Below are 25,443 nucleotides of genomic sequence, written 5' to 3'. Positions count from 1 at the left end.
TTCTATTTTGGTATGCCTTTCTTCTGTGCGATTTTTCAATGTAATATAGTTGGAATCCGAAGTTTCTATATCCGCAGTATTTGGATTCTTCGGTTCTTTATATTTTTGGTATAATACATCTATTACTCCTAATTGAATTCCATGTGCATAGCACAACTGCTGATTTGCACCAATCAACTTTCCAACTTTTTTCATAATTGTTGCTCCATCAGTCGTTATTGATACAATATTTTCTTTCAGGGATAATCCATGTTTCGCTAATTTAGAATTAAGCAATTATTTAAGCCATTAATTAGCTAATTAATTTCGCCCGTTAGGGAAACATAAAAACAAAAGCGTATACTATATTGCTATGTTCGCGATACCTGAACATATAGTGGAGACAATTTTAAAAATTTCTAGTAAATACCGAAAAACCGGTATTTAAACTTGTGAATACCGATATTACAAAATTGTACAAATAGCTCAAAATACTGGTATTCGGTATCCCGGTATACCGGTATTGCAATCCCTACTTCCCACTGATATCTCGGCTATCAAATTTTCAATGACACTTGTACAACAGGGACGCAGTCCGCATTGATGCATGGTCAGCCACATTGTGGACAATCCTCCAAACTCCCTTTTTTCTCAAAACGACGTGTTAAATTCAGTATCCCACTCATTTATTCACCTTGCTTCCTTTCACCGTGCGGAACTTTCGCAATGCTTTTATCGTGGATTGATCGTTCTTATAGAAAAGTTTAATCACTAATGCTGGATCTGGTAACGATGGCACGCTGCTGATATCGAATGATGGATTCGTTTCCAACCTTGTGTTTTATACCTATCCTGATTTGCATAAACCGTTTCGGTTTGGTGTGTGGGCGCCATCTATCGTTCATTTTTTAATAATTTTAATTGGAAAAAAAAGTCCAAAGACTTTTTGATCATATTCCAGCAAACCGCAGTTTTTTAAGCATTGCTTTTTTCTATTATTCTTTTGTAATTTACACGAATTTATGGCACACCCTGTATATTTTGTACTTAATTTTAACTTTGTTGACAAAATTTCATGCTGCTGTCCGAGTTATAAAGGATTTTTAATATTTTACAAGTATGATTACAATAAAGTGAAAAGCCTTTTATATTCCAATTAATTCTGTTTAATGAAAATATCAACAATTTCAAAGCAGAAAATTTAAGATCAAAAACACTTTCTTGAAAAGTTGCCATTGCTGTACTACTAAAAGTTGCAAACTGCAGTATTACTAAAAGTCGCAAAATACAGTGCTACTAAAAGTTTGTAAAAGAAACATAGTGATTTTATAGTACCAAAAGTAAAACGGAAAAAAAATTGAAAAGAAACAATGAAAAAAAGTCCATAACAAGCGTATTTTTAATTAAAATATTGGAGCTTACGTTTTTTTATTGCAATCGGAAAACTATCTTTACTAATATAAGAATGATGATTTGTTAGTAAAATAAAATTTCCAATTATAATCAATTTTTAAAATATTTCAAAAAAAATTCTTTGAAATAAGAAATTAAATAGAATAATAAGAATTTAAAGAATAAAAAAAGAATTTAAATTAATAAGAATTTAAAGTAGATTTTTCTTTTTCTATTTTTATTCTTTGAAATGAAAGTATTCTAGTTGACAAAAATTATTCTGAAGTCATTTATTACAGTTGCTTACATGTTGAAGCAAATTAAAAATACAGTTTTGATAGCTTTATACAAGCATAGAGGTATGTATTTTATTCAAGATTTTAGAAAAGTTGTTGCAGAGAAAATAAGCATATTTTATGAACTTTCGCTTCAATAAGAAATATTCCATATCAATCTCGCAATAGATAAATGTGATGTCCGTGGTCTAAGATTTTTATCTGACAATAATCTTGCTGCATTCAGATGTAACTATACATCTTGCATACGTCACAGATATTGAAATCACTTATAAAAATATGATACTTGAATAAACCTTTTATTCATCTTTGAGGATAGAACTTGACGCGGAATAAACGACCATAAATTCATCAATAATTTTATTTGCCAGTCTATCCAAAGACTTCCTTTCCGAAAAGTCAAACGTCTTTCAAATATAAAGAAATAAAAAAAATCGTTATTGAATGGAAGAAAAAACATATCAATATGAAAAAATACATTTATGAACAAAATTTACAAAACTTTATAGGTAATTAAAATGCATGAAAAGAGAAAAGGTATATAAATTCAGTTGGAATATTCATTTGAAGTCTTCATTTATATTTATTACTTTTCGACGTAATGATACAGAAAACTATGAATATATAATAAATTATAAATATTCTAATATCGATTTATAAACAATTATAAATTTTCTCTACAAGTTCTGAATGAAGACATACATTACTCAGTAAAGAAAAGTCATAATTTCTAGGAATTTTAAAATCGCCGGCTTAGAATAGTTTAAAATTTAGGAGCTAATTTCCCAAATACATTTTAATGGCATCCAATAGTTTTTAGCATGTTATTGTTTATAGCATCGCATATTATTTGGAAATAGCGTTATGCTATGGTATTGATGAAAAAAATTGTTTAAAGTGCTCTAAAAGTTCATGTGATATGTTCTTGGACAGTAGGTAATTTCTAAGATAGTATTTTTGAAAATTCTAATTAAATTTTTAATAAAACATTAATTAACATTTTAACGTCATTCTCTGAGCATATCAGCCCATTGAATAGAAATAAAATAGAAAACAAATTTTAAAGTTGTTTTTTTTCTAATTTTGATGGATTTTAAAAATACTTTTAAATGTATTTTAGTAATTTTCATTGTTTTTAATTATTAGATTCATATTCGTAATGTATTTCATATTGCTTGCCGGCTTTGTGAAATGCATTTATGTGTATTTTTTTAGTTACCATCACTATATAATAAATAGAAATTTTTTTTAACAAAATAAAGATAGGTAAATAAAACTGAAACATTATTATGCTATAATCAATGACAAGAGTTTTGCCAACCCAGGCAATGCACAATATGAGATCCCTTCTTAGACTGGTCAAATTAGTTTCTTATTTTTCCCAATTTATTATTTAGCATCATTTTAATGATTTATTAAGTTAATTTCTTTAATTTCAGTAACTTTGAAAATTTATATGCATTTTTTTTATTTATTGTAACTGATAATTTCAGGTACATACAAATTATAATTTTGGCAGACGCAGTGAACATAATGAAATAAATTTAGGAACATTACTTGAAAAACTACTAATGGTACCTTAATCTATATTTATAATAAAGCTGTGTGTGTGTGTGTGTGTGTGTGTGTGTGTGTGTGTGTGTGTGTGTGTGTGTGTGTGTGTGTGTGTGTGTGTGTGTGTGTGTGTGTGTGTGTGTGTGTGTGTGCGTGCGTGTTGGCTTTCTACAAGACAGACAGTTCAACCTACAGCTACCAAATTTCGCACATGCTTGAAGGTCGGGAGTGTGAACATGGGTGTTTTTTTTATTTTTAATTAGAATTTTAATTATTAAATAAAAACTAACTTTCCCGCCAAAAAATCTTTTCATTTCCCCACTGCCAAAAGAGCAAGGCTTCAGTTTTTTCCCACGCTAAAGAGGTTAGGCTTAACATATTTTCTGCCGATTATTTCAAACGATTCTTTTATTTGCTTAATGTTTGATGCATTGAAAATTAAACATTGTTAATTAATCGATATTTCAGTTCATTCTGAAATACTTTTGAATTAAAATAAAACAGAATAAAGGAAATTAAAAATTTTTAATCTGCGTAGCGTTACCCCAGCTGGCGTAGAAAATTCACGCATTTGCGTTACCATAATTGACGTTGAAAATTCACGCATGCGCATTGTGTTCTGATGGTTGACAACTCTATTTTCAACGGATACGAACTTGGTTTTGAAGGCTTAACATGTTTTCGACCGATTATTTCAAACGATTCTGTTTATTTTCTTAGTGTTTGATGCATTTAAAACTAAACATTGTTAATTAATCGATCTGTTCATGATGAATCTGAGAATATTTTGTTGAACACTTCTTGAGATATTACATAAATTAAGAAAGATATTCTTTAGTGCCCGTAAGGTTTAAATATTCAGCGATTCTGTTTTCAGTACTCACATTTTTAAAAAATGCTTCGTTTCGGTAAAAAGTGTTTTTATATTAATTGCAGATTAATCATTTCAATTTTAATTTAAAGCATAAATTCTACGGGAGCTAACAGAAAATTAGAGAGATACATATTACGTCATGGCTGAAGGCCTTTATAATATTATAAGTGAATTATATGACTATCAAATTTGAAGCTTTAAAATATTTTGATGAAGAAGCTATTAAAATAAAAGCTACATAAATATTTAATTATTAAAATTTTAACGAGCATTAAGATTGGTGAACAGGCTGGTTGCCAAAGGCAGCTAGTATTTTATAATTAACAAAAATTTGTATACTAGAAAAACTCAATAATTCGACAATTAGGCTGATAGTATATTTTTAATCAACTTGCCTACGGTTCTCTTGCACTCAACGGCCAGCAGTTGCTGATTTAGTCGTAGATCCATGGCTGGTTGCGATGCCTCAAATTAGAAGTTCCAATCCTTAGAAAAAAAATTTCTTAAATTGCGTCCTTTTTCCTTCAAAGAATTTAGTAAATTTAATAATTAATAACCAAATTAAATCTGTCATTAACATGCATATTTATTTATTCTTAGGAGTAACTTTTTTTGTTTCTCAATAGAATATGTCTAATTTTAGCTTCAATGTAACAATGAAATTTCTATTTTTTTTTTTTTAAATTTACTGTCATGTATTTACATCAAGAACCAAAACTGAGAGTGAGAAAACTAAGAGAAGTATGAAACCTTAAATCATAAGCTAAACACTAACACATCACTGCTATGTATATTGTTGAACATCTACAAATGACTTGCTGATTTTAGGAGGGCACTGATATGAACTTAATTGAAGGCCAAACCTTTTAATAATATTTATTATTTTATATTTTTAGGCATGAATTAATAATATTATGCCATTTAGAAAAGGAACAATTATGATTACTAATATATATATATATATATATATATATATATATATATATATATATATATATATATATATATATATATATATATATATATATATATATATATATATATCTTTTGAGGAATTCTGTTGTGGAGCAAAAATGCTGAAAAATTAATTATCTAGTACAAATGAATTAGAGCTATAGAAATTCTATAAAAAGTACTACAAGGGCTATTAATATTTTATTAATCAGTTAAATCTGTTATATTAGCAAATTTTAAATGATTATTAATGATTGGTAAAAAGGATGAATTATTCAAACATTTAATGAGTTTATTAGATAAAAAGAAGTTAACGAACAAAATTGATATAAACTTTTCTTATTTGAGAAAAGCAACGAAATGCAAATGGATGAGTGCTTATTGATATGCTTACAACGAATAATTTTAAGAAGATGAAAGCAGGTAAAAAAGAGAAAGGAAGAAGAAAGAAAACTCATTTTCTGAAGCCAGTTTATATTATATTTAGTAACGCATTACTTAATATGCAGGTAGTAACGTGAGCATTTTCTATTTCTGGTGACTTCATAAATCTTGTTTCAAAGAAGGTTACGAAATGTAAAGATTTTAATATGCAGAGCACGCTGGTCAGACACAATGATTAATAAGGAAAAATGTTCACGTTTGAAATTGCAAAACATTTCCTAGTACAATCGTATTAAAAAATATTTGATGTAACATGCTGTAATAATAAGCACTTTATAATTATTTTGGTTTATCTATTCAAAAGAAAAAAAAATCACTTCACCGTATAAATGATTTAAAATAAAATTAAATTAAAATAAAAGTGTATTTAAAAGGATATGTAAAACTTTCAATGTGCAAATTTGATTTTTGACAGATATCACACCAAGAAAATTTCTATCCACTAAACAGCAAATCATCAGTCGATATATAAAAAACAAATACAACTGATAATAAAGGTTCAAATTAGATACGGATGATAAGAAGAACTCATTTCCATTTAGGAATAGTCATATAAGAATGACATCACATTCTTGTCATATAAGAATGGATGTTAAGTTTTAGTTACATTTCCAGTCAATTAACAACATCCATTAATAAAAACATACCGTTTTCAGAAAAAAGGTAAATTTATCACTGAACTCAAAATTCTCAGTATCTTTCAAAAAGCATTTTTTGAGAATTCCAAGTTAAACTATCAATGTCTTTATATTTTTTTAAGATGAGTTTTCAAATCCCTTTAGAGGAGAAGATAAGAATTAGATCAAGAGAGACTTTTTCTCATCAAAGATATGCAATTTAAATAACAACTAGAATTTTAAAAGAACTCTTATATAATTTTCACTATAGCAAGCTTGAAATAAACTTTAAAAAGACAAATAAAAAGAGCAGTAGCTTGATGATCATCGTTGCCCCGACGTAGATGAATTTTTCTTCATTTCTATAACGCTAGTCAAATCCTAGAAGAGTTTCGTTGCTGATTATTTAGCTTTATTTTTCTGTTGATAGAACAAAATGGTAAGTATTTTTTAACTTTTGTACTTGTTTGAATTAATGACAGTTCAAGGATAATTTCAACTGATAATTATCAAGAAATCTAACGGCCGACTAATCGGAAGGTAATAATCGCGTTTTACTTTTTTTTTAATCCTGTAGAGTATGTGCAGATTCTAATAAAATCACTTTTTGCTGTATGAGAAAAATTTACAATGAATTAAAAAAAATTGCAATGAAAAATTAATTCGCTAAAATAATATTGCGAGATTTAAAGGCCATAATAAATTTATGAAAAACAATTTATAATAAAGATTTGATTTTCTCAGCATATATACAAGATCCATTCTAAAGGTCGCTTTGTAAAAAATTGCTAAGCCGTTAAAGATATTTCAAATTGTAGAATGTTTTAAATGATGAAAGAAATGATATTTTATGTTATTTCATTCAATACATGTGTTTTTCAAAAAAATGAAGACATCTAAGTTTTTATACACTTTTTAGTAAAATATTCCTAACACGTTAGCAAATAAAAGCAAACGCCTGCAAATGAAACTAACGATGTTATGAAATTTGAAATTTTATTATTTTTTACAAACGGAATGCTGAGTGCTCTTTGGCGAATCTTTCTCGAAACGCTCATTGAAATGGTATAAAATCGCCTGAAATAGTGATTTTCAATGCTTCTGACCTCTATCAATTTTAATTTCAGAGTGGAAATCAAGAATGGTACATCAAGAATATTTTAATAAATAAATCTTTTACAATTGGAAGATTGCATAAAAGTTTAGAGTCATAATTTTTTTAAAAGTGCATGTATTGACTGAAATGATGTAAAATATAACTCTTTGCATCATTTAAAGCATTTTTTTCCCAATTGAAATCATATACTTGCATCCATTATTTTAGAAATCAAATATTGTGCTTCGATCATAGGCAATACAATGCATATAAAATTAAAATAATTTAACTGAGTGCAAATGCTACAAATAAAATACTAAAAATCACATCTAATTTTAAGTCAGCTTTTTAAGACCTATTAGGTTTAGAAGAAGAAAAAACATCACTTCAAAATTTGAAAGAAATTTATTTAATACGATATTAAAAAAGGAAATTTAATTTTCTTTCAATTAGGATAGAAAATGAAATTTAAAGAATCGTCTTCAACTCAGTTTTAAGGTAGTTAAGCATACGTCAAATATTTTTATTAATCATTTTTAAATATTTATTTCACTGCTTGTTATTTATTTTTATATGTTGTCCCAAATCTAATAATAAATTGAATCTTAATAAGTCATGATTATTTCATTGCAACTTGTATTTTGTTTATGTCAATCATCACAAAGAAAACTCAAATGAAAAAAAAAAAAAAGCAGTCGAAAAAAGAATAAAAAACGTTTCGATACTTTTATATGCAGTTGTTTCAAAGGAAGACAAGTTACACTTTCTGTTTTCTTTTCTTCTGTTACTCTTTTCATAAAAGGAACTATTAGCTTTCACATTTAATCACTTAAGAATAATTCCACATTCTTAATGAAGCTGTATGTGTAGTCAACGATTAATTTATATTCTTATTAGAGAAGAAAAACACATCACCAAGAAGTCTTAAATGTATAGTCCGAATAAAAATCACGTGACACAAAATGTCTGAAATGCTTTCTTACTAATGAAACAATTAAAGTTTTAATTTTTAAAAAATATATATATATAACCAAAAATGTTTCGAAGCTTTCTTGTAGACACTTTTACTATGTCGGCAAAATTGTGTACAGATGATTTTTGAGAAAACATCAATTTCACCAGACTATGCGACATCTATAAAGTTTTGTTCCAAACATTAGTATCAAATCAGAAACTAAAAAAAATATTCTTGTGTGTAAAGAATTATTTAAAAATAGAGCATTTTGCAAGAGTTAAGAAAGCTGTAATTGCTTTTTAGACGCTATTTTTCTTACTTTTTTAGTGTTAAAACGATTCTGTTAAGTAAACAGGTTACACAAAATATAATTTAATGATGGGAAACCAAACTAAAAGGAGATTTTTTTTTGCATTTATGAATTTTTATAAATCAAACTTTATTAACTGTATGTAACTTTAAGAAATTCTTAACTGTTCAGAAAAGTTAATTTCTTTGTCGGTTATAGAATATTTGGGTACAAGGAACTATTTCAGCAGCCAATTCAAAAGTTAATCAGCAATCAGTATAATTATATACTTTCCCTTATTCATTTTTATTTCGTTTTTTTTATTAATATTAACAATTTTTATGTAATTCTCAAATAGTGCGTATATTTAGACTCATTTGATAGTAAAACTTTGTATTTCATTCATTCTGCGAAAAATTTATGAAATAATGGAGAATCCAAAAAACGTTTTTTTAGAGTGATAGGCTTGAAAATTTCCTTTTATGAAACAAAATTTAAATATTGTTCAGTTATTTTCAATACAAGGATGAATAAATTTGCTTCTCTTTCTCTTTTCAGATTAATAAAAAGAATAAATAGATATATTTGAAGAATATGTTTGGTAGGATGAAAGCACATTTGAAGATAAACAAGATTTAATTTTCAACATATAGAAATATACTCTTGAAAATGACTACTCAGTAAATTTTTATTATAGTAATTAAAGATACAACTCTTAAAATGGAAGCCACAAACTAGAAATTCAGAACTGTGTTCATGCATCTATCATAATTCAAAAATCATTAACTGAGACTGACTGTGATAATATTAACTGTCAATCAACACGCATTTAGCACCATAGCTTAAATACAATTACTTGTTATAGAATAATTCACAATATGGAGAAAAAAGATATAGAGAACGGCACGGCCGAGCATTCTGCTGACACTAAACCTGAAAAGGCTGAAGTTAATACTCCACTTAAAAGTGACGAAGGAAACATTCAGTATGGAAGTGTCAATGATAAAGATCCATTAATGATGGCAAGTGACCCCGAAGTAAACATATGTATGCGAGTATGCTTTTGCTTGAGGTCTTTAACCATAGAACCGATTATGTTCTTATTTTCTTTTGCATTCGTCATGAATCTTTCTTGCTTGTCGAACATGATGATGAATAAAGGTTGTTTGTACAAGTTCAATTACTCTGAAAGCGTGTGTAATAATCTAAGTAATTATCCATCGGAGAAAAAAGACGTGGAGGTACTTGCAAACAATTATTCCATGTATTACAGCCTCGTGGGTCTGATTGGAGCTTTTATGATGGTCTTCATAGCGCCATGGAGTGACAAATACGGGCGAAAGCTGCCATTACTCATGGCCTTCGTAGGAACTATTTTGGGTGACATTGGTCTAACCTTATGCACTTATAATTACGAGTCTGATTTATTTTTCGTTGTCTTAGCAAGAATACCGGCAGAATTATTCGGAGGATTCATTTGTATTTTGACCATCATCTACAGTCACGCTTCAGAAGTGTCGTCAAGAAAAACACGAACTATGAAGTATACATTTGTAGAAATATCATTCAACCTGGGCATGGCACTTGGAGGCCTATGCGGTGGTTTGGTTTATCGCTACTATGGATATTTTTATATATACATAATTGGATTTGTTTTGCATGTCATGTGCCTGCCATGGCTCCTGCTTGTCGTTGAAGAAACAACCGGTTTCAATTCAACTGCAACATGGAAGGAGAAGGTGAGCGATTTCTTCGTATGTGAAAGTTTGTTAAAAGGATGGAAAGCCTCAGTAAGAGTACGAGAAAATAATGGAAGGGCCCTGATTTTGCTGTATTTTGCATCAATGTGTGTGATTGTATTGACTTATGAATGTAAGTATAATTATTTATATATACGCATATGTCTAGGCATCGATTATAGAACACACATACTCTGATCTTTTCTGATATTATTTTTATGGCATGTAATTATAAAATGTAACAGTAAACATGCTGTTACATTTTAATTACATGGTCGTGCTTTCAACGAAAAAAATCAATTAGAACTTTAATTCCATATGTATTAACATTACGGGTTAGAACAAGTATATCCGAATAAATCGAATAAAATCGGAATCCAAAAACTGTATTAAAACATTATCATATCTGAAATGAAGAAATAATCTAAGTTCAGATACGGTTTGCCTGAACGTTATGTAGTTGAATAATTTTATTTTAAATTTCTTAAAATTAGGAATGCTAACAAAAAAATTTTTTTATCAATCGAGCATAATCATCCAACTATTTTGATTTAAAAATCAATTTTGAGAAATGTTTCGATTAATTCTAACTGAATGGATATCTCACAATTAAGCAATATGAGAGAAGCAAAGCTTCACAATTAATAGAATTTTAATTAAAATCCTGTTATATCGATAACATTCAGATTACATAAAAAAGGGATGATTTTCAATGTGATGAAATTTTATTAAATAATGTTTCTAAATGCAATTAAATACAATAAAAATTTGTAATTTGAGCTTTACAGTTTAATTTTCAAAGTTACAGCTACGTTTTTAGCGTTGATCACTTAAAATTCTTAAAAAAATACTGCCATAATTTTTATGAATCTAAGATTTCGATGATGCCAAACAAACGACGTTTATTATAATTTGAAGTTTTCCTTTTTTATTAACATTAGTACCGTATCTTTATTAATTTTAATCACTTTTATGTTCTGTTTACATCAGTTTATTTATTTGCCTTCACAACTTAGTGGTAGACATCGATATAGATAAATTAATTTGAAATATTGAAATCGGTCTTGGATTGTTTTATCATTACAGCAGAAGTCAAGCATTTTGAAAAAGAAGGGTAGATTACGAAGATATGATCATTTAAGAATAGATTATGAAATATGCATTAAACAAAACTAATGATTTCTATTTCATTTCCTACTTTAACTTTTTCTGTTATTCTAACTTTTTCTGTATATTCATAGATCTTTATAAAAAGATTAAAACAGGTATTCTCCTAATATAAAATGGCTCTTCATGTCCCACATATCTTTATTTTCTTGTTGTTTTCACTTTGTAGGAATAGTTTATTTCTTAGTGAAAATTTGGTTCATTTTCAGAACAATTTAGATACGTATTAAAATAATTTCAATATTTATTTTGTATCTTAGTGTGACTGTAAGAAGAACTTAAAAATGATATTAAATGAATAATTTCGAAATATTTGCTTTTTATACTTACTATATACTTTTTATACTTTTATGCTTTATAACTTGCTTTGCTTTAAATACTTATTTTTAAATACGATTAAAATAAGAGAGACAACAAATATAATCTTCTATTCATAACGACATCATTAAATTTATCTATGAAATTCTTGTTAGCACCATTGTTTAGGAATGCGTATGATACGCTTTAAAATCGTTATTTATTATTACGTAATAAAAATATATATTATCGCTATCATATGAAAATTTCATGGCGCAATTGCCAAAATATTTTATTGATGTAAAACAATTGCATAGGTGATTAGATGTGTTCAGTAAATCTTAAAGAGATATTTATATATTATCAAGAACTCCGTTAGTGGATAATGCTTCTTGCTATTTCATCAGAAATTTCGGCCACATTTGACGCTATAATATACCATGATATAACAACTAATATGCTAAGTTCGTTGCAGACTTTGCTCCAAATAAATAGAAATAAGAACAAATTGAATATATTTCATTTAAATAAATTTCATTAAAAATATTAAGGCACTTAAAATATTAAAAGTTTGTGAAATTAAAAAAAGTTAAGCCTTACGTCAGTGAGATAGCAAAATTTAGAATTAGAAATTAATTTCTTGACCTTCATACCATCAAATATTTTTATTTCATTTTTATATAAATCTTTCACCTATAGCATAATCATTTTAATTAATGTAAGCAAATATTTTAATTTCAGCACTAGGTAGCATTGGTTTTATATACGTTCATCACATATACAATTGGGATCCCACTACCTATAATACCATCAATACCATCTTCAGTCTAACCACAATGGTGGTATTAGGTGCCTCTATTCCTATACTAGTCCGCATATTTAAAGTATCTGATTTTGCTCTGGGACTTATGGGGGTCTTTTCAATGATGGCAAAATATACATTTTTTGCCTTTGCCCATTATGGAGTATACCTGTATTACCTAGGTAAGTTTATTCTACTTTTTTTTATCCAAAAACTTTTTATTTTGTGTCATTTAATGTACCGCTTTAAAAATTGAAAATTGGAATTTTTTATGATTTTTCTTAACTTTATGCTTATATTGTAGAAGTCGAAAATATTCAACGGTTGTTATAAATTTATAAAGAGAAAGCAATCATATTATTTTTATGATCGATAATTCATCACGACTTTGGAAAAATTTCTGCAAATCTTCACTAATCATGATCTGTAAAACCTCAAACCATCCTGATCAAATTTTAATTGAATGAAAACAGTCAGATCTCTGTTGAACAAATTCATCTCGACCAAAAATCGTTATATCGGGGGTTATTCTTAATATAGAGGTCCAAAACAAAACAAACAAAAAAATAATTCTGCACTTACCTTATGGAGCTTGATTCTGACGTTTCTTCAATTGCAAACTGGAGGATGTGCGAGACATAAGTAATAAACGAAAGAATTTTTTCTTTCTATCTTCAAAGACTTATCCAAAATACTTCAAAACAATCTATAAATAGGAAAGAAATCACCACGGTGTTTTTGTTTTCTGCGTATTTTACCGTTTACGTATTTAAAACGTCGCGACTTTACTACTTTTGGTATCAAAAATGGCTTCCACTTGTTATTTTCATCATCATTAACCGCAAACAAAACTGTAATCCTCATTTGGCTTTTATCTCTGCCAAAGCTTTTTTTAATTCTGTAGCAATACGCTTGATCGGATTTTTACAGTAGTAATAAATAATTCAGTTTTATTTGTATTTTCGAACCCAAACTAACAAAAAAAAAAATGCCGACTGTTGAAATAATTCGTTAATTAAGGGTTTATTATTCGTTAAATAGGGGATTTGATTTCCATTTTAATCGGTGAAAAATAAAAATTCATTACGTCGCTAAATTTGGCAAATAGGAATTCCTTATATTTCATCATAACGAATAAGTTTTTTTTATATAGTTGCCACTCATTACTAGTTAAGGGTTGATAACTTTGTTAAGCTTCCATTGTTCTGCCTACGCACGTGGCATCTAGTTAGAAAGTATTCTTTCACATTCTATCAGTTCATAAGTTAAAATATTTATGAAATTAATAATGGAAATGGCGAGGAAATATTTTTTTTTCTTTTTTCTGTATCCCTTTTGCAGCTTAAGATAAAAAGAATTGTTAAAATGTGATAAACTATTACCATAACAATTGTCATAATGAACAACTTTTGCGTCAAATTTTTTTTTTTGTTTGATAGCTGCCGTCCTTTAGAAGATGGGGTAGATAATCCCTTCATATACATTTAAGTTTTAATATTGCTTTCTTCTCGAAAATATTGAAATGCTGTCTGTTCTTTTATAAGGATTATATCCATTTTGGTAATCTTAGACTAGTCAAAAAGTAATATGCCTCTACCTTGCCGCGTTGATGGAAATTTTTTACTGTCCTATACAAAAAGCGTGATATCATCGTTTTCATTTTCATCTGTGTTTTTCATTTAGCAGTAGAAACTTACAAAGAGTATAATTATGACAATAAAGTTATAAATAAAAAATAATTTGTTTTCTTGGTGGTGTTCATCATTGTTTCAGGAAATATCACAGTTAGCGAATAAAAAAAAGCGACTTTCGATGGTTGCTTTGGCCATTATTTATAAAAACAAACTTGCTTTAAGTACAAACATCATAGTTAATTCATACCTTAAGTTAAGCTAAAGCAATGAAAAACTCTCTTTGTTGTAACATTCAAAACCTCGGCGCATGTTCCTACTTTATTCTGCCTTCTTTTATGTACTAAATCTGTAATTTGTTTTTTTAATGGACGTTTTATATGGTTTTAGGAAATGCTACTGGATATTTAAATGGCTTAGTTCCTCTTGCTGTTCGGTCATCCCTTTCAAAAGTCGCAGAACGAGATGAGTTAGGTAAGCAAGAATAAGATCATAAATTCCTTAGAATAAAACAGGGCTTTCCTATTTGTTGCTCAAAATATTTATGATTCGCATAGCTTAGTAAAATGTATCATTACTTTCAAAATTTGAAAACATTTATATAAAAAATAAAATAATAAATGATAAGAAATAATAAATTCGCCACTTCAAGTATTCACTTTTGTATTACTGAAAAATAAGACAAACTTAAAAGTTTTTAAAAGCTTCTAAAGTATGAAACTAAAAGCTATTATATTGTATAACAACAGTTCTTAGTTGTTCCTTAATAGCCGATGTCTAAGTGCTTCCTGTTGACGGTGTCCGAACTCTGAGAATTCTTTGAGTCCCAGGATATGACATCTGTATTTTAACTTTAGCTGCAATTGATTCTTTTTTGGTTTTCCATGCGAGACATAAGATGGAAAATATTGCGTGAGGAACATTGTAATAAAGGCAAATTTCTTGCGCAGTGCACGCAGAGCTATCATGGCCGACTGCAGCACTGAGGGCGCAAGAGAGATCCCGTGACAACTAGTTATCGAATGGCCAAAATGCTGATATTGGAAACAAATCAAAGGTTTCAGTGTGTATAGTCGTACAGTCTACTTCTTGTACCCTGCTTTTATGGATTGATGTGGTTTTGGAGTGAGTACCAGACTTTTAACTTCAAGGAGTAGTTCTCTGCCTCCGTATTTTAATTCAGTATACATTCGTCACTCCTTGACTTTCAAGTTCTTTGGTTATTCTCTCAATAGAACTATGCAGTAATTCCTCGCACGAAATCACTCTTTTTTAGTAATTCAGAATTGCATAAGACGTTATTATAGCTGGTATAGCTGCAAACGATTTTAACTTAGTTAATATTTTTTTACTGGTTTCGGAAAGAAGCTTCAATTAGTAGATCCCCTGAACGAAGTCTGCGGACATATACGTCTTCTCTGATACTTATAGTAACTACTTTATCCTCTAAAAAAGAAAGAAGAGACCGACACAAAGATTCTGCTTATGAAAAGCAAAACGCAAACAGACCGGTTTCAGTTTCCCATAAAGAACTTTCTAACTTGTCTTCGAGGGAAAGAAGGAATCAAAAAACGGCAGACTGAAGGAAAAAAGCATTTGATTGATTCACATTGCGATATTCACAGTATTGCTATTAAACTGAGAGTAGATCGTTTCATGGTTGAACTTAAGTTTAATTTGCAAAGCGAAACCAATCGTTTCATGTTTTGCAGATAGCCTGATACTCTCTATTAATTACTGAAGATCTCTTAAAGGAATTTTACGGAGAAGCCATTATCTTTATAAGAGAAATTTTCTTAACACATCATCATAACTGTTCATCATATCTTTCGGTGGAGGATTAGTGCTATTGAAGTCCATTGGTGCAATTTTTTTGGTGTTTATTTTGCGTTGTATGTATTGTTATACAATACATAACAATTTCCTATGGCAGCGATGAATCCAACAGAGCTTCGGGTTGATAATCTACATAGCAGCAGGAAGCAATGTTTTATTTGTTAGTTATGAATCATATTTGCAAAATAAAATAAATGTTTGGTAATATCCTCACATATTATTCTGCAGCTTACATTGTATTGCATAATTCATGTTAATTTCTTCTCATGAAACTTTTAGCTTTTAGGTGGGAATTTTCCAGCAATTATAGAAACAAATGTATTTTAGTAATAATAAAGTTATTCATATTTTAATCAAAAAGTTGTTTTGTTTTATTTTCAGCTATTATTGTGGTCTATTTTATAATACGGGTTAATGCAAAAGATAAAATTTGTTTTATTATTTAGTGCTTATCGTTTATGAATTTTATTCCTGTTTCAGTTATGTTTATCGATTTTTTTTAGGCAAAGTGTTCTCATTTCTGGCCACATGTGAAGCTATAGTTCCTATGGTTGGAACAGTGGTTATCACCAAAGTATTTAATGCAACTATAGACATTTTCCCAAGCGTTAGTTACTTGATGATTGTGGGTCTTCTTCTTCTTCCACTCGGAACGTTTTTGTAAGTTGTACAAAAAAGCCATTATTTTAGCCTATTTAAAATTAATATTACGAAGAACGAAATAAATATGTTAAGATGCTTAGAATATTCTTTAAGTCGAAATAAATACTTTAATTCATCATTTAAGAAGTGAGTTTCCCACTTATCAATACTTCTAAAATTGAAGTGTAATTTTTTATTTAATTTGGAAAAAATACGAATTATATCTTCAGTTTGTTTTACAGAAAATAATAGGTCCGCACAATTTCTCATTTTCTCACAAATCCAAAATCAACAATTATTAAATGATTTGATAAGGAAATCTGCAGTTGAATTATTCAAAGCTATTAAAACAAAAACAAAAAATACTGGTTTTCATATTCATTAATAAAAATAAATTTTCAGTTTAAATCTTACAAAAATATTTGATGGAAATTATTTCAAATCTTTATAGGGCTGTCGGTAATATAGAAACATTCAAAACTTAAGTTTTCTTTTTTTACTTTCTACACATTATCGTTAAAAAAATCAATATCGAGATTTCATTTTAGAAGTATGACTAAAACGCATTTTAGCAAATATTAATGTGTTATTCGCCTATATGCTTTTCCATGACTATATGAAAGTGGTAACTCGTAAGTGCAAGGTGCAAGGATCTAAAAAGGATGAAATCCGCCACATCGTCATTACAGTAAATAATAAGTCTTATCAAATTTTTGACTAACTTCACAAAAGGAGAATGTAACTTAATCTAAACTAGCCGACTTTCGCTACCAGTTTGTGCACCCAGTTTATGGAATTTTTAAGCTGCTAAATTTATTTGTTATTAAATAAGATTGAGAAACATAAATTTATTGAATCAATTTACACTAAATTAAATGTTGCATATTACGAAGTAAAAGCGGGAGTGAAAATCCTACTACTGAGTGAATGATTGATAAAAAACAGGTGATTGAATGTTTTGATGGATGAGTTTGAATTCCTTCATAGCATTTATGAACATTGTTTCAGACAGTGTATCAAATTGAAACATGTTAATATGTTAAAATGTTATTAAAAATAAAGGGAAACAGTACAGAAAGGAAACTGATATCATTAAAAAGATAATTTCTGAGTCTTAAATAGTATTGATACTTTTGTCTATTTTTAATATTTTTATATACTACGTCTGTATCTTGAGTCTGTGAAGAATAGACAAAGACAAATTGCCTTAGAAGAGATAAATATCAATTTCTGTAGGGAAATCACAACGTTTACAACTAGACTTAAGATTAATGTCTGGTCGCCAAAATTGAAATATTTTGGGACGATTTTTTTCCAAATGTAATCGTAACAGTTTTTTATTGCAAATTCTAAAAGCTGTTTGTTACATTTCTGATATCCATTAGAATGGCAGTCTTTTAGCGAATTTTTGGAGATCGGCACGATTTTGACGTGCTTGGTGAGAAATAGAAAACTATTCTTATCATTACTTTTCTGGTGACAATTAAGCCCATTTTTCGCATTCGATTGGATTCTACAATATTTCCTGGACTTTCGACATTGAAAAAAAAGTATTTGAAAAAGTTTTCTGCCGCAACTTTCAATTATTCTCATATTTTCTTATATAGTATTTTTATATAGTAAGGCTATTAGTTCAAATGTGCGACTTAAAATGTTTGAGTTCGTGTGTTATGCAACCAAACGTTCTCAATTAGTATTAACATCCATAATATTTCTTTTAGAATATGCAATATTATCTCTTTGTCACTCTTTTCTTTTTCTAAATTTTTTCACGCACCGAATTATTATAGGAAAAAGATAACTTTTAGACGATTTTATAGGATCATTTTTAATAACTCTAATCTATAATGTTGGATGCACATATTTTCAGATATTGTTCTTGTATGAATGTAAGCAAGAAAGCAAAAATAAACCCCGATTTTTTTTTTTTTTTTTTTTTTTTTTTTTGTACATTTTATGAGATTTTTGGAATATGTTTGACGTGAAAGAAAAATTTTCGAAAGTGTTATAACAAATATACAAGATAAAAAAAAATTCGATACCAGAAAAGAGAAATCGAAATTGTGTTACTTGCTCCAGTTTACTGTTTAAATGGTGTTCAAACCCAAACGTTTTTTAGATTTGTCACGTAATTCTCTAGCTGTCTGACAGAAGGAGAAAAAATCAACTATAACTTCTCATTTTCATTTATAAGATGGATATAGAAAGATTACTGATAATGATATTTTTTACCATATAAATAGGATATTATTCGCATTTTTCCGGTTCTTCTTACTTCTTTATTTGTCAGTTTAACCAAACAATACTGAGACTATAAAAAGCAAAAAAGATTGAATGAAAAGAGGAAATGATCAACATAAAATTGACTTTCTTTATAGTTTATTCTAAAGACTTTTCTTTAGATTTTGTGAAATATCACCGAATAAATGGTTTTTGCTGATTGTTAAGCATAAATTATGTTTATATATAAAAAATTCTTTGTTGTTGACCTGACTCGAGAAAGGCAAATGATTATTATTTTGAAATGTATCATATAACATTTATTTACCAATTTTTCCTTACAATTAAATTTTTCTGTAATTTTATGTATAAATAGATTAATATTGTAATTAAAAATTGTTTTTTTCGTCTTCTTATTTTTGAAATGATCTTTTTTCGATTGCTTATTGCAGATGGGCTTTTATTTGTTTGAGAAAAAGTCACCGCATGCAAGAAGAAGCCACTTCAGTTCAATGAAATACTTTAAAAGGAAAGAAAATTTCTGTTTGTATTATTATTTCTTCATCAATGAAAGTTAATTAAATATTTAGAATCTATATACATTTAATTGAGGTTTAATAACACAAATGCTTATAAAGTTATGGAACTTGTTTTTTTCCACACCAAACTGAATGAAAAAATTATTTACACCAAATGCTTTTGAATTAAATAATATTATTTCTGCTTTTTAATTGATATTATTATAATTTAACAAGAAAAGTAAGAATATTTATATAAGAATGAGATTTTTGGAATATGTTTGACGTGAAAGAAAAAAAACGAAACTGAATTAGAAATAGTATAAAATCAAACAGTAATAAATGAAAAACAAATTAATATGCCGGAATTTTTTAATAGAAAGAAAAATGAATCATTTGACTTTCCCCGGTATCTTTGCATTCTGAACAGAAGTAAAGTTCATTTTCGACTAAAAAGAAACTGACCGTTTTTTTACATTGGAAGAAAGGAAAGGAAAGAATTAATTCATTAAACAATATTTATCTTTCAGACTGTATGTAAACGAAATCCAAAATTCAAAAACACAATATACATATTACTTTGATAAGAAAATGCCATTTTCATAAAACGCGGATATGGTTCCTACGAAACGAAACAGAATTCTGTTATTGTGATATATTGTATCACTAATTAAAACTTTTTATTGATAGATATATACTTTTCAATAAAAGGTTTTCATAATGTGAAAATGACTTCATGTTCATCTTTAAGTGTTATTATTTCTGATTTATATTTTTTATGTCTTATGTGTCATCATTTTAAACGTTTCTTGTTTTTGTATCAAGTATTTGTAAATGATCTAATAAAAATTTTTTATTAATTTAAAGGCGTTCGAAGTTATTCTTATTCTCTGAAGCTTATATAATATTACATATTAACCAAAGTGTATCGATTAAATAACGAATTATAGTATTTACTCTCCTGTGTTTTTTTATAAAAGTGTGAACTAAGATCATGGAAACTGTAACTTAAAATAAATTTTGCCAGCAATTTATCTCAAATTTCATTGGAAATATTTAGAAACATTTGCAAAGGTTTTTTGAAATCATAGCAAACCACATTTTTGTCTGATTTAGAAAACTTTATGTTCTTAATTTAAAAGATTATAAAACAAAATATGAAATTCCATCTCAAAACTGACAGTAATCCCTCAATAATCTGACAGTTAACTGAGCAGCGGATCGCTCAATTAAAGAAAGCATCGGATCTCCTTTTTAAAAAAAGACTCAATAAAAAAACACACACACACACAGTTTAATTAGAAATGTGCTTACTGCTCAAAATATTATGAAATTGTAAAAACAATGATGTATTTAATAAATATAATAAAATGTGAGCATCAGAATATTGTTTAAGTTGCACGAATTCTATTAACAGCGGCATACAATGACTACTTATGCTCCAAATCGCTTCTTCGAAAACACAAGACAACTGGAGGAGTTAGATTAAAGGAATACTAAATTATATAATATTCATTTTAATGAGTAGCATTTTTATTGGCAATTTGGTTTTGACCATTTTCTATTTTTTGACCGTTGGATATTGATCAATTTTACATTCACTACCATTTTTGCAGAACTTCTACACCATTTTTTTTATAATAAAATTAAAAGAAATTTGTGGTGTGTTCTTGTTCAATTTCTTTACAATATTATATTTCATTAGCAATCAAAATGAATTATATTTTCATTTCCTTAATAATGAACTGATTACAAATTAATATAATTTTTTGGGGGGTTGCGTTTTTTTGTACTTGCGTAGTGTTTCTGTTGAATTATAAATGTACTATTAACATCGTGGCATTGTAATGAAAATACACAGTGACATCTACAAAGATTAAAGAGAAACGGCTGAATTTTGATTAATTCTTACTCAAATTCAATTTCACTAAGAAAGTCAATATAGTTGTTTCAGATATCATACTTTGCGGAATTTGAATATTGTTTCTAGGGGTTTTTATTTAACAAATTTATTGAATAATATATTGATGAAACATTTCATTCAAGAAGATTTTTAAAAAACAGAAAATGATCTGCTGATAAATAAATAAATAAAAATATCAATATTAGAAATGGCAAAGTATTTCGCCTTCATTATATTTCTGTCAATTTGGTAGTCATTCAAGCCCTAAAAATAGTATAATATAAATAAAAATTAATCATTTTAGAAGATAGTTCCAAATAACTAACATTTTTTTTACCAAATAACTAACATTAACATCCGGCAAGTCACACTGTGGGTGCATATCTGAATCATTCCCCTTGGCACAGCTTAATCTTTTACGGTTCGTTTATTTTAAAGGCTATATTTAAAATCATAGTTTTAATTTGAAAAATAAATGCAGAAATTTTGAACATTTCGACAATACCGAATGTCACCATCTATATGAAAATGTAAGTTGTGAAAGACTGCTACTAAATAGCTGCGTGCATCCCAGTTATGTTAGATTTGACTCAAGTTGATAAAATAACATTCACTTACGTAGAATGAAGAGTGCCTTTCTTTCAAGCAACAAAAAATAATTATTATTATCAAAACATAAGTAATTATAACTAATCTTTGTAAAAAAATTTAAAAAAAGATTCAACAGCCTAAATTTAAATTATTGATTCGAAGCAATTAATTCTGCTCGCTGTCATTATTAATTGACGATACATTTTGACAGAAATATTGTCTTTTATTATTCTTTGTGCAATCAAGCAAATGTCGTGCGTATTTGTTTCTATTTATCTAATAAAATAGGTTTTCTATAAAGCTCAATGAGCACTATTTATTCTCGAATTGCATCAATCCCGATTTTCAACTTTTCGTTTGTTTTACTAGACCGAATTTTATAAACTATTTTTTTATTAATATATAAGTGCATAAATTTATTCTTATAAGCCATTGGAATCACTTGTACGGAAAATACTTTTCCTAAACTGTATGATGAAAAAAAATATCATATATGGATAAATTCTTAAATTTTATAGTATTGATTAGAAAAAGATTTTTTTTTAATTACGTGTTTTGTGATAGCTGAAAAGGAAAAAGATATCTTAAGATGAAATTATGACACTAAAATCGAAAACAAAAGAAATTTTTAAAATTCAACATCTGAAAGGAATGAAATGCTATAAGAAATTAATTTAGCTTTATATTATTAAAAAAAATAACTGCTTCTATGGAGTTTAATTTTTAACAATGGATATGAAAATCTATTTTAAATTCAAAGAAACTTCATTTTAAAATAAACAAAAGAGAAAATTTAAATTCCATCCATGCTGCACTCGTTAAAGCGATGAGAAAAAAAAATGAAAGCATATGATTCAATTTCATTTATTATTACTAATTAGTAAGGAACTAAGTATATAGAAAAAAAGGGTCTATCAATGTATGAAACAAATAAAATCTTAATAATGCAGCTTCCCAAGAATCTGTAAAAATGAATTTTTTTTATCACCTTTATATCTTTCAAAGTCGTTACAGATTTAAAATTTCATCTCAAATATTTAAGAATACAGTGTTTCGTAAGTCAAACCAATTTAATACGCTGCTTTTGGATTTCTTTAAGTTATATATTGTAACATAACTGACAAATATTGCGAAATAACTTTTTTGAAAGCATAACTAGAAGTGTTACAAAACTTGAATTTATTATGCTATTTACTAACCAGACTACATTTTAAAGTCTTCATATTAAGTTAATGTCGACGGTGACTGATTCAATATCTATCAAATGCAGAAGAAAAATACCTCGCGTGTCTCCTTTGCCCACTGGATCGTTGCATGCCGACCTACAAAACTATTGTTTACGAAGGCGGGAACTTTCTTAAACTTTCTTCCCCTTCGCCTCCCCTCTTTTTTTTCAGGGTCGCGACCTCACAAGAGCCCCGGGGACTTTCGGGGGAAAAAAAGTCATTTTGGGGGGCTCGGATGGGAGGAGGCGTCCGTCGTCTGTCTCCCGAACTGTGGGCCCGGAGTCTAGACTCGACGTCGGCGTGGCCTCCGGAATATCATCTTCATCTTGAGCATCTTTTCTCTCCAGATTCTCTCTCTCTCGTTCCGTCTTTCGCGCGCTTCAGTCTGTGAAGCAGGGGAAGAAAAGTTTAGGCGCCTTCAGCAAACCCTAAAGGTAAGACGAGGAAACTTTTCACAAAGTTTTTACAATGCATGGTAGCGCGTTTTGTTAGTTAACAGAATAGTTTGCATTGCATTTTTAATTAAATATTTTTTTCAAACTTTTATCATTTAAAAAAAACTTTGTAAATGTCAGAAAATGTGCAAATGATTGTCCATGGAATAAAAATCGATTTCCACAAATTACGATTAAAAAATACTTCTTAAATGACATTCAAAAATTTTTATTCCCAATAAATATTTTTTTGCATGCGATTGCATGGAAGATATAATTTGAATGATTTTCCGCTAGAAACAAACAAAAAAAAACTGATATTTTTTCTATAATGCGTAATAAGGATGCTTTGTGGATTTATGCAATAATTTGCATTTCATATTTAATGGGAAAATGCATCGGTTATCCATTGATATTAATGCAAGAAATTTTAGATATGTAAAACGTGGTGCATATGATTATTCGTAACAAAAAAAAAACTTTTTACTTATATTTTAATCAAAAAATTATATTTAAATTCATTCAAATAATTTTTATTTCTAAAAAATGATTTTTTGTCGATTATTGCATGCAAGGAATATAAATAATTGCAATGGTCTTTCGCAGGTGAAATGAAATTAATATTTATCCCTAATACATGGTAAGAATATTTTATTTGTCATTAGAATATTTTGATCAGCAGTTTTTAATTTAAAAAAAATAATTCTTCTACTAATTATTGTCATTTAGGAAGCTGCGTGTACAAAAAGTAGTGCAAATTATCATCTTATCATCAGTAGAATAAATTCTATTTGTATGAACTTTGATTTAAAAAATAATATTTTCAAAAAATTCAAAACATTTTATCCCCCAGAACCGATTTTTCGACCGAAGTTTGTGTGCAGTTACAAAAATACTGCAAATGTCAATCGCAAATAAAAGGAAATTATTATTTTAATAAAATACACGCTATGTGTAAAAATGTTGTCGAAAATTGAGAAATATTTATATCCAATAGTTCATTTTTTTTTAATCTGCGTTAGCATAAAAAAGGAGATATATTAAAATATTTATTAAATGTTCATTTTTTTATCGAGAAAGGCATGTAAAGACGATAAATAATGCAAATTGCAATTGGTATTGCAACAATTGTAAACAATAAATTGGGGCTTTAATTTTTGAAAATAATGTTCAATTAAATGAACATTTACTTAGACGAAAAACTTCCAAATTATAGCTTCTCTGTGAACTGAAAATTTTAGAGATTAAAATTTGTTTAGAATTTCTTTTCAGCTTAAAAATATAAGAACCCTGTTGGGTAAGGTGGTAAAATAAATAATTAAATGTTCTTTTATAGATTAATGGTCAATGCCATTAATACTTTCATTAAAAAAGTTGTACAACAATTTTATTACAAGAAAAATATTCAGTCACAAATTTTTCTACTGTCTACGCTATTTCATCAGAGCCACGCTTAATTATCCGTTTGGTAATAAGTATCCTCATTTACAGGGAAAATTCGTATAAAGAAGGCTTGTGAAATATTCATCCTGTGTTTTTAATATGAACAGAATTTTCTTTTATCGAAATGTGTTTACAACGTGTTATAGTTTGGTATTAAAAAATAAGATATCTCATTTTTGAGTAAAAAGGACTATTTTCTTTTTAGACATCGAGAAAATACTTATCCAACAAACATTTCTGCATCTAATTATTTTTTTACTATGCTACCAATTTTTATGGAAAAAATGTTGTTTAGATATTATAAGATTATAAATTCTTTTGTAGGATTTCAAATTTATTAGTTTAGAATATCCTTTTACATATTAATTTAATAAAGCGCATTAAAAGAATCTGAAAACAAGAATTTTTTCCAATTAATTTAACACTAAAGATATTTCCTTTTAAATACTATGTACTTACTAACAAGCAAATTTTGTCATAAAAAGTAAAACAAAAGCTACTCAAATATTTCTACTGGCCATAAATATTTCTGAGCTTCAAATTT

At 28.0% G+C, this 25,443-nt stretch overlaps 1 protein-coding gene and 1 long non-coding RNA gene across 4 annotated transcripts in view; one reads left to right on the top strand and one right to left on the bottom strand.

Annotated features, from left to right (window-relative positions):
* The window catches only part of LOC129968622 (proton-coupled folate transporter-like), a 63,707-nt gene extending 43,545 nt beyond the window's left edge, over positions 1-20,162 (top strand). For all 3 annotated transcript variants that reach the window (XM_056082722.1, XM_056082713.1, XM_056082728.1), the window contains 5 exons: positions 9,009-10,322; positions 12,395-12,637; positions 14,477-14,560; positions 16,426-16,582; positions 19,237-20,162. In XM_056082722.1, coding sequence (XP_055938697.1) covers positions 9,329-10,322; positions 12,395-12,637; positions 14,477-14,560; positions 16,426-16,582; positions 19,237-19,300 — 1,542 coding nt within the window. In that variant the 5' untranslated portion in view covers positions 9,009-9,328 and the 3' untranslated portion in view covers positions 19,301-20,162. The remainder of the gene's footprint in view (positions 1-9,008; positions 10,323-12,394; positions 12,638-14,476; positions 14,561-16,425; positions 16,583-19,236) is intronic.
* The window catches only part of LOC129968688 (uncharacterized), a 30,977-nt gene continuing 10,027 nt past the window's right edge, over positions 4,494-25,443 (bottom strand). Inside the window, exon 3 of the long non-coding RNA XR_008784439.1 lies at positions 4,494-4,581. This is a non-coding gene — a long non-coding RNA (uncharacterized LOC129968688). The remainder of the gene's footprint in view (positions 4,582-25,443) is intronic.

The sequence above is a fragment of the Argiope bruennichi genome, chromosome 1 (assembly GCF_947563725.1).
Source record: "Argiope bruennichi chromosome 1, qqArgBrue1.1, whole genome shotgun sequence".
Taxonomy (NCBI): Eukaryota; Metazoa; Arthropoda; class Arachnida; order Araneae; family Araneidae; genus Argiope; species Argiope bruennichi.
Note: the sequence above shows the minus strand (reverse complement) of the source record. Positions and strands in the feature narration are given on the sequence as shown.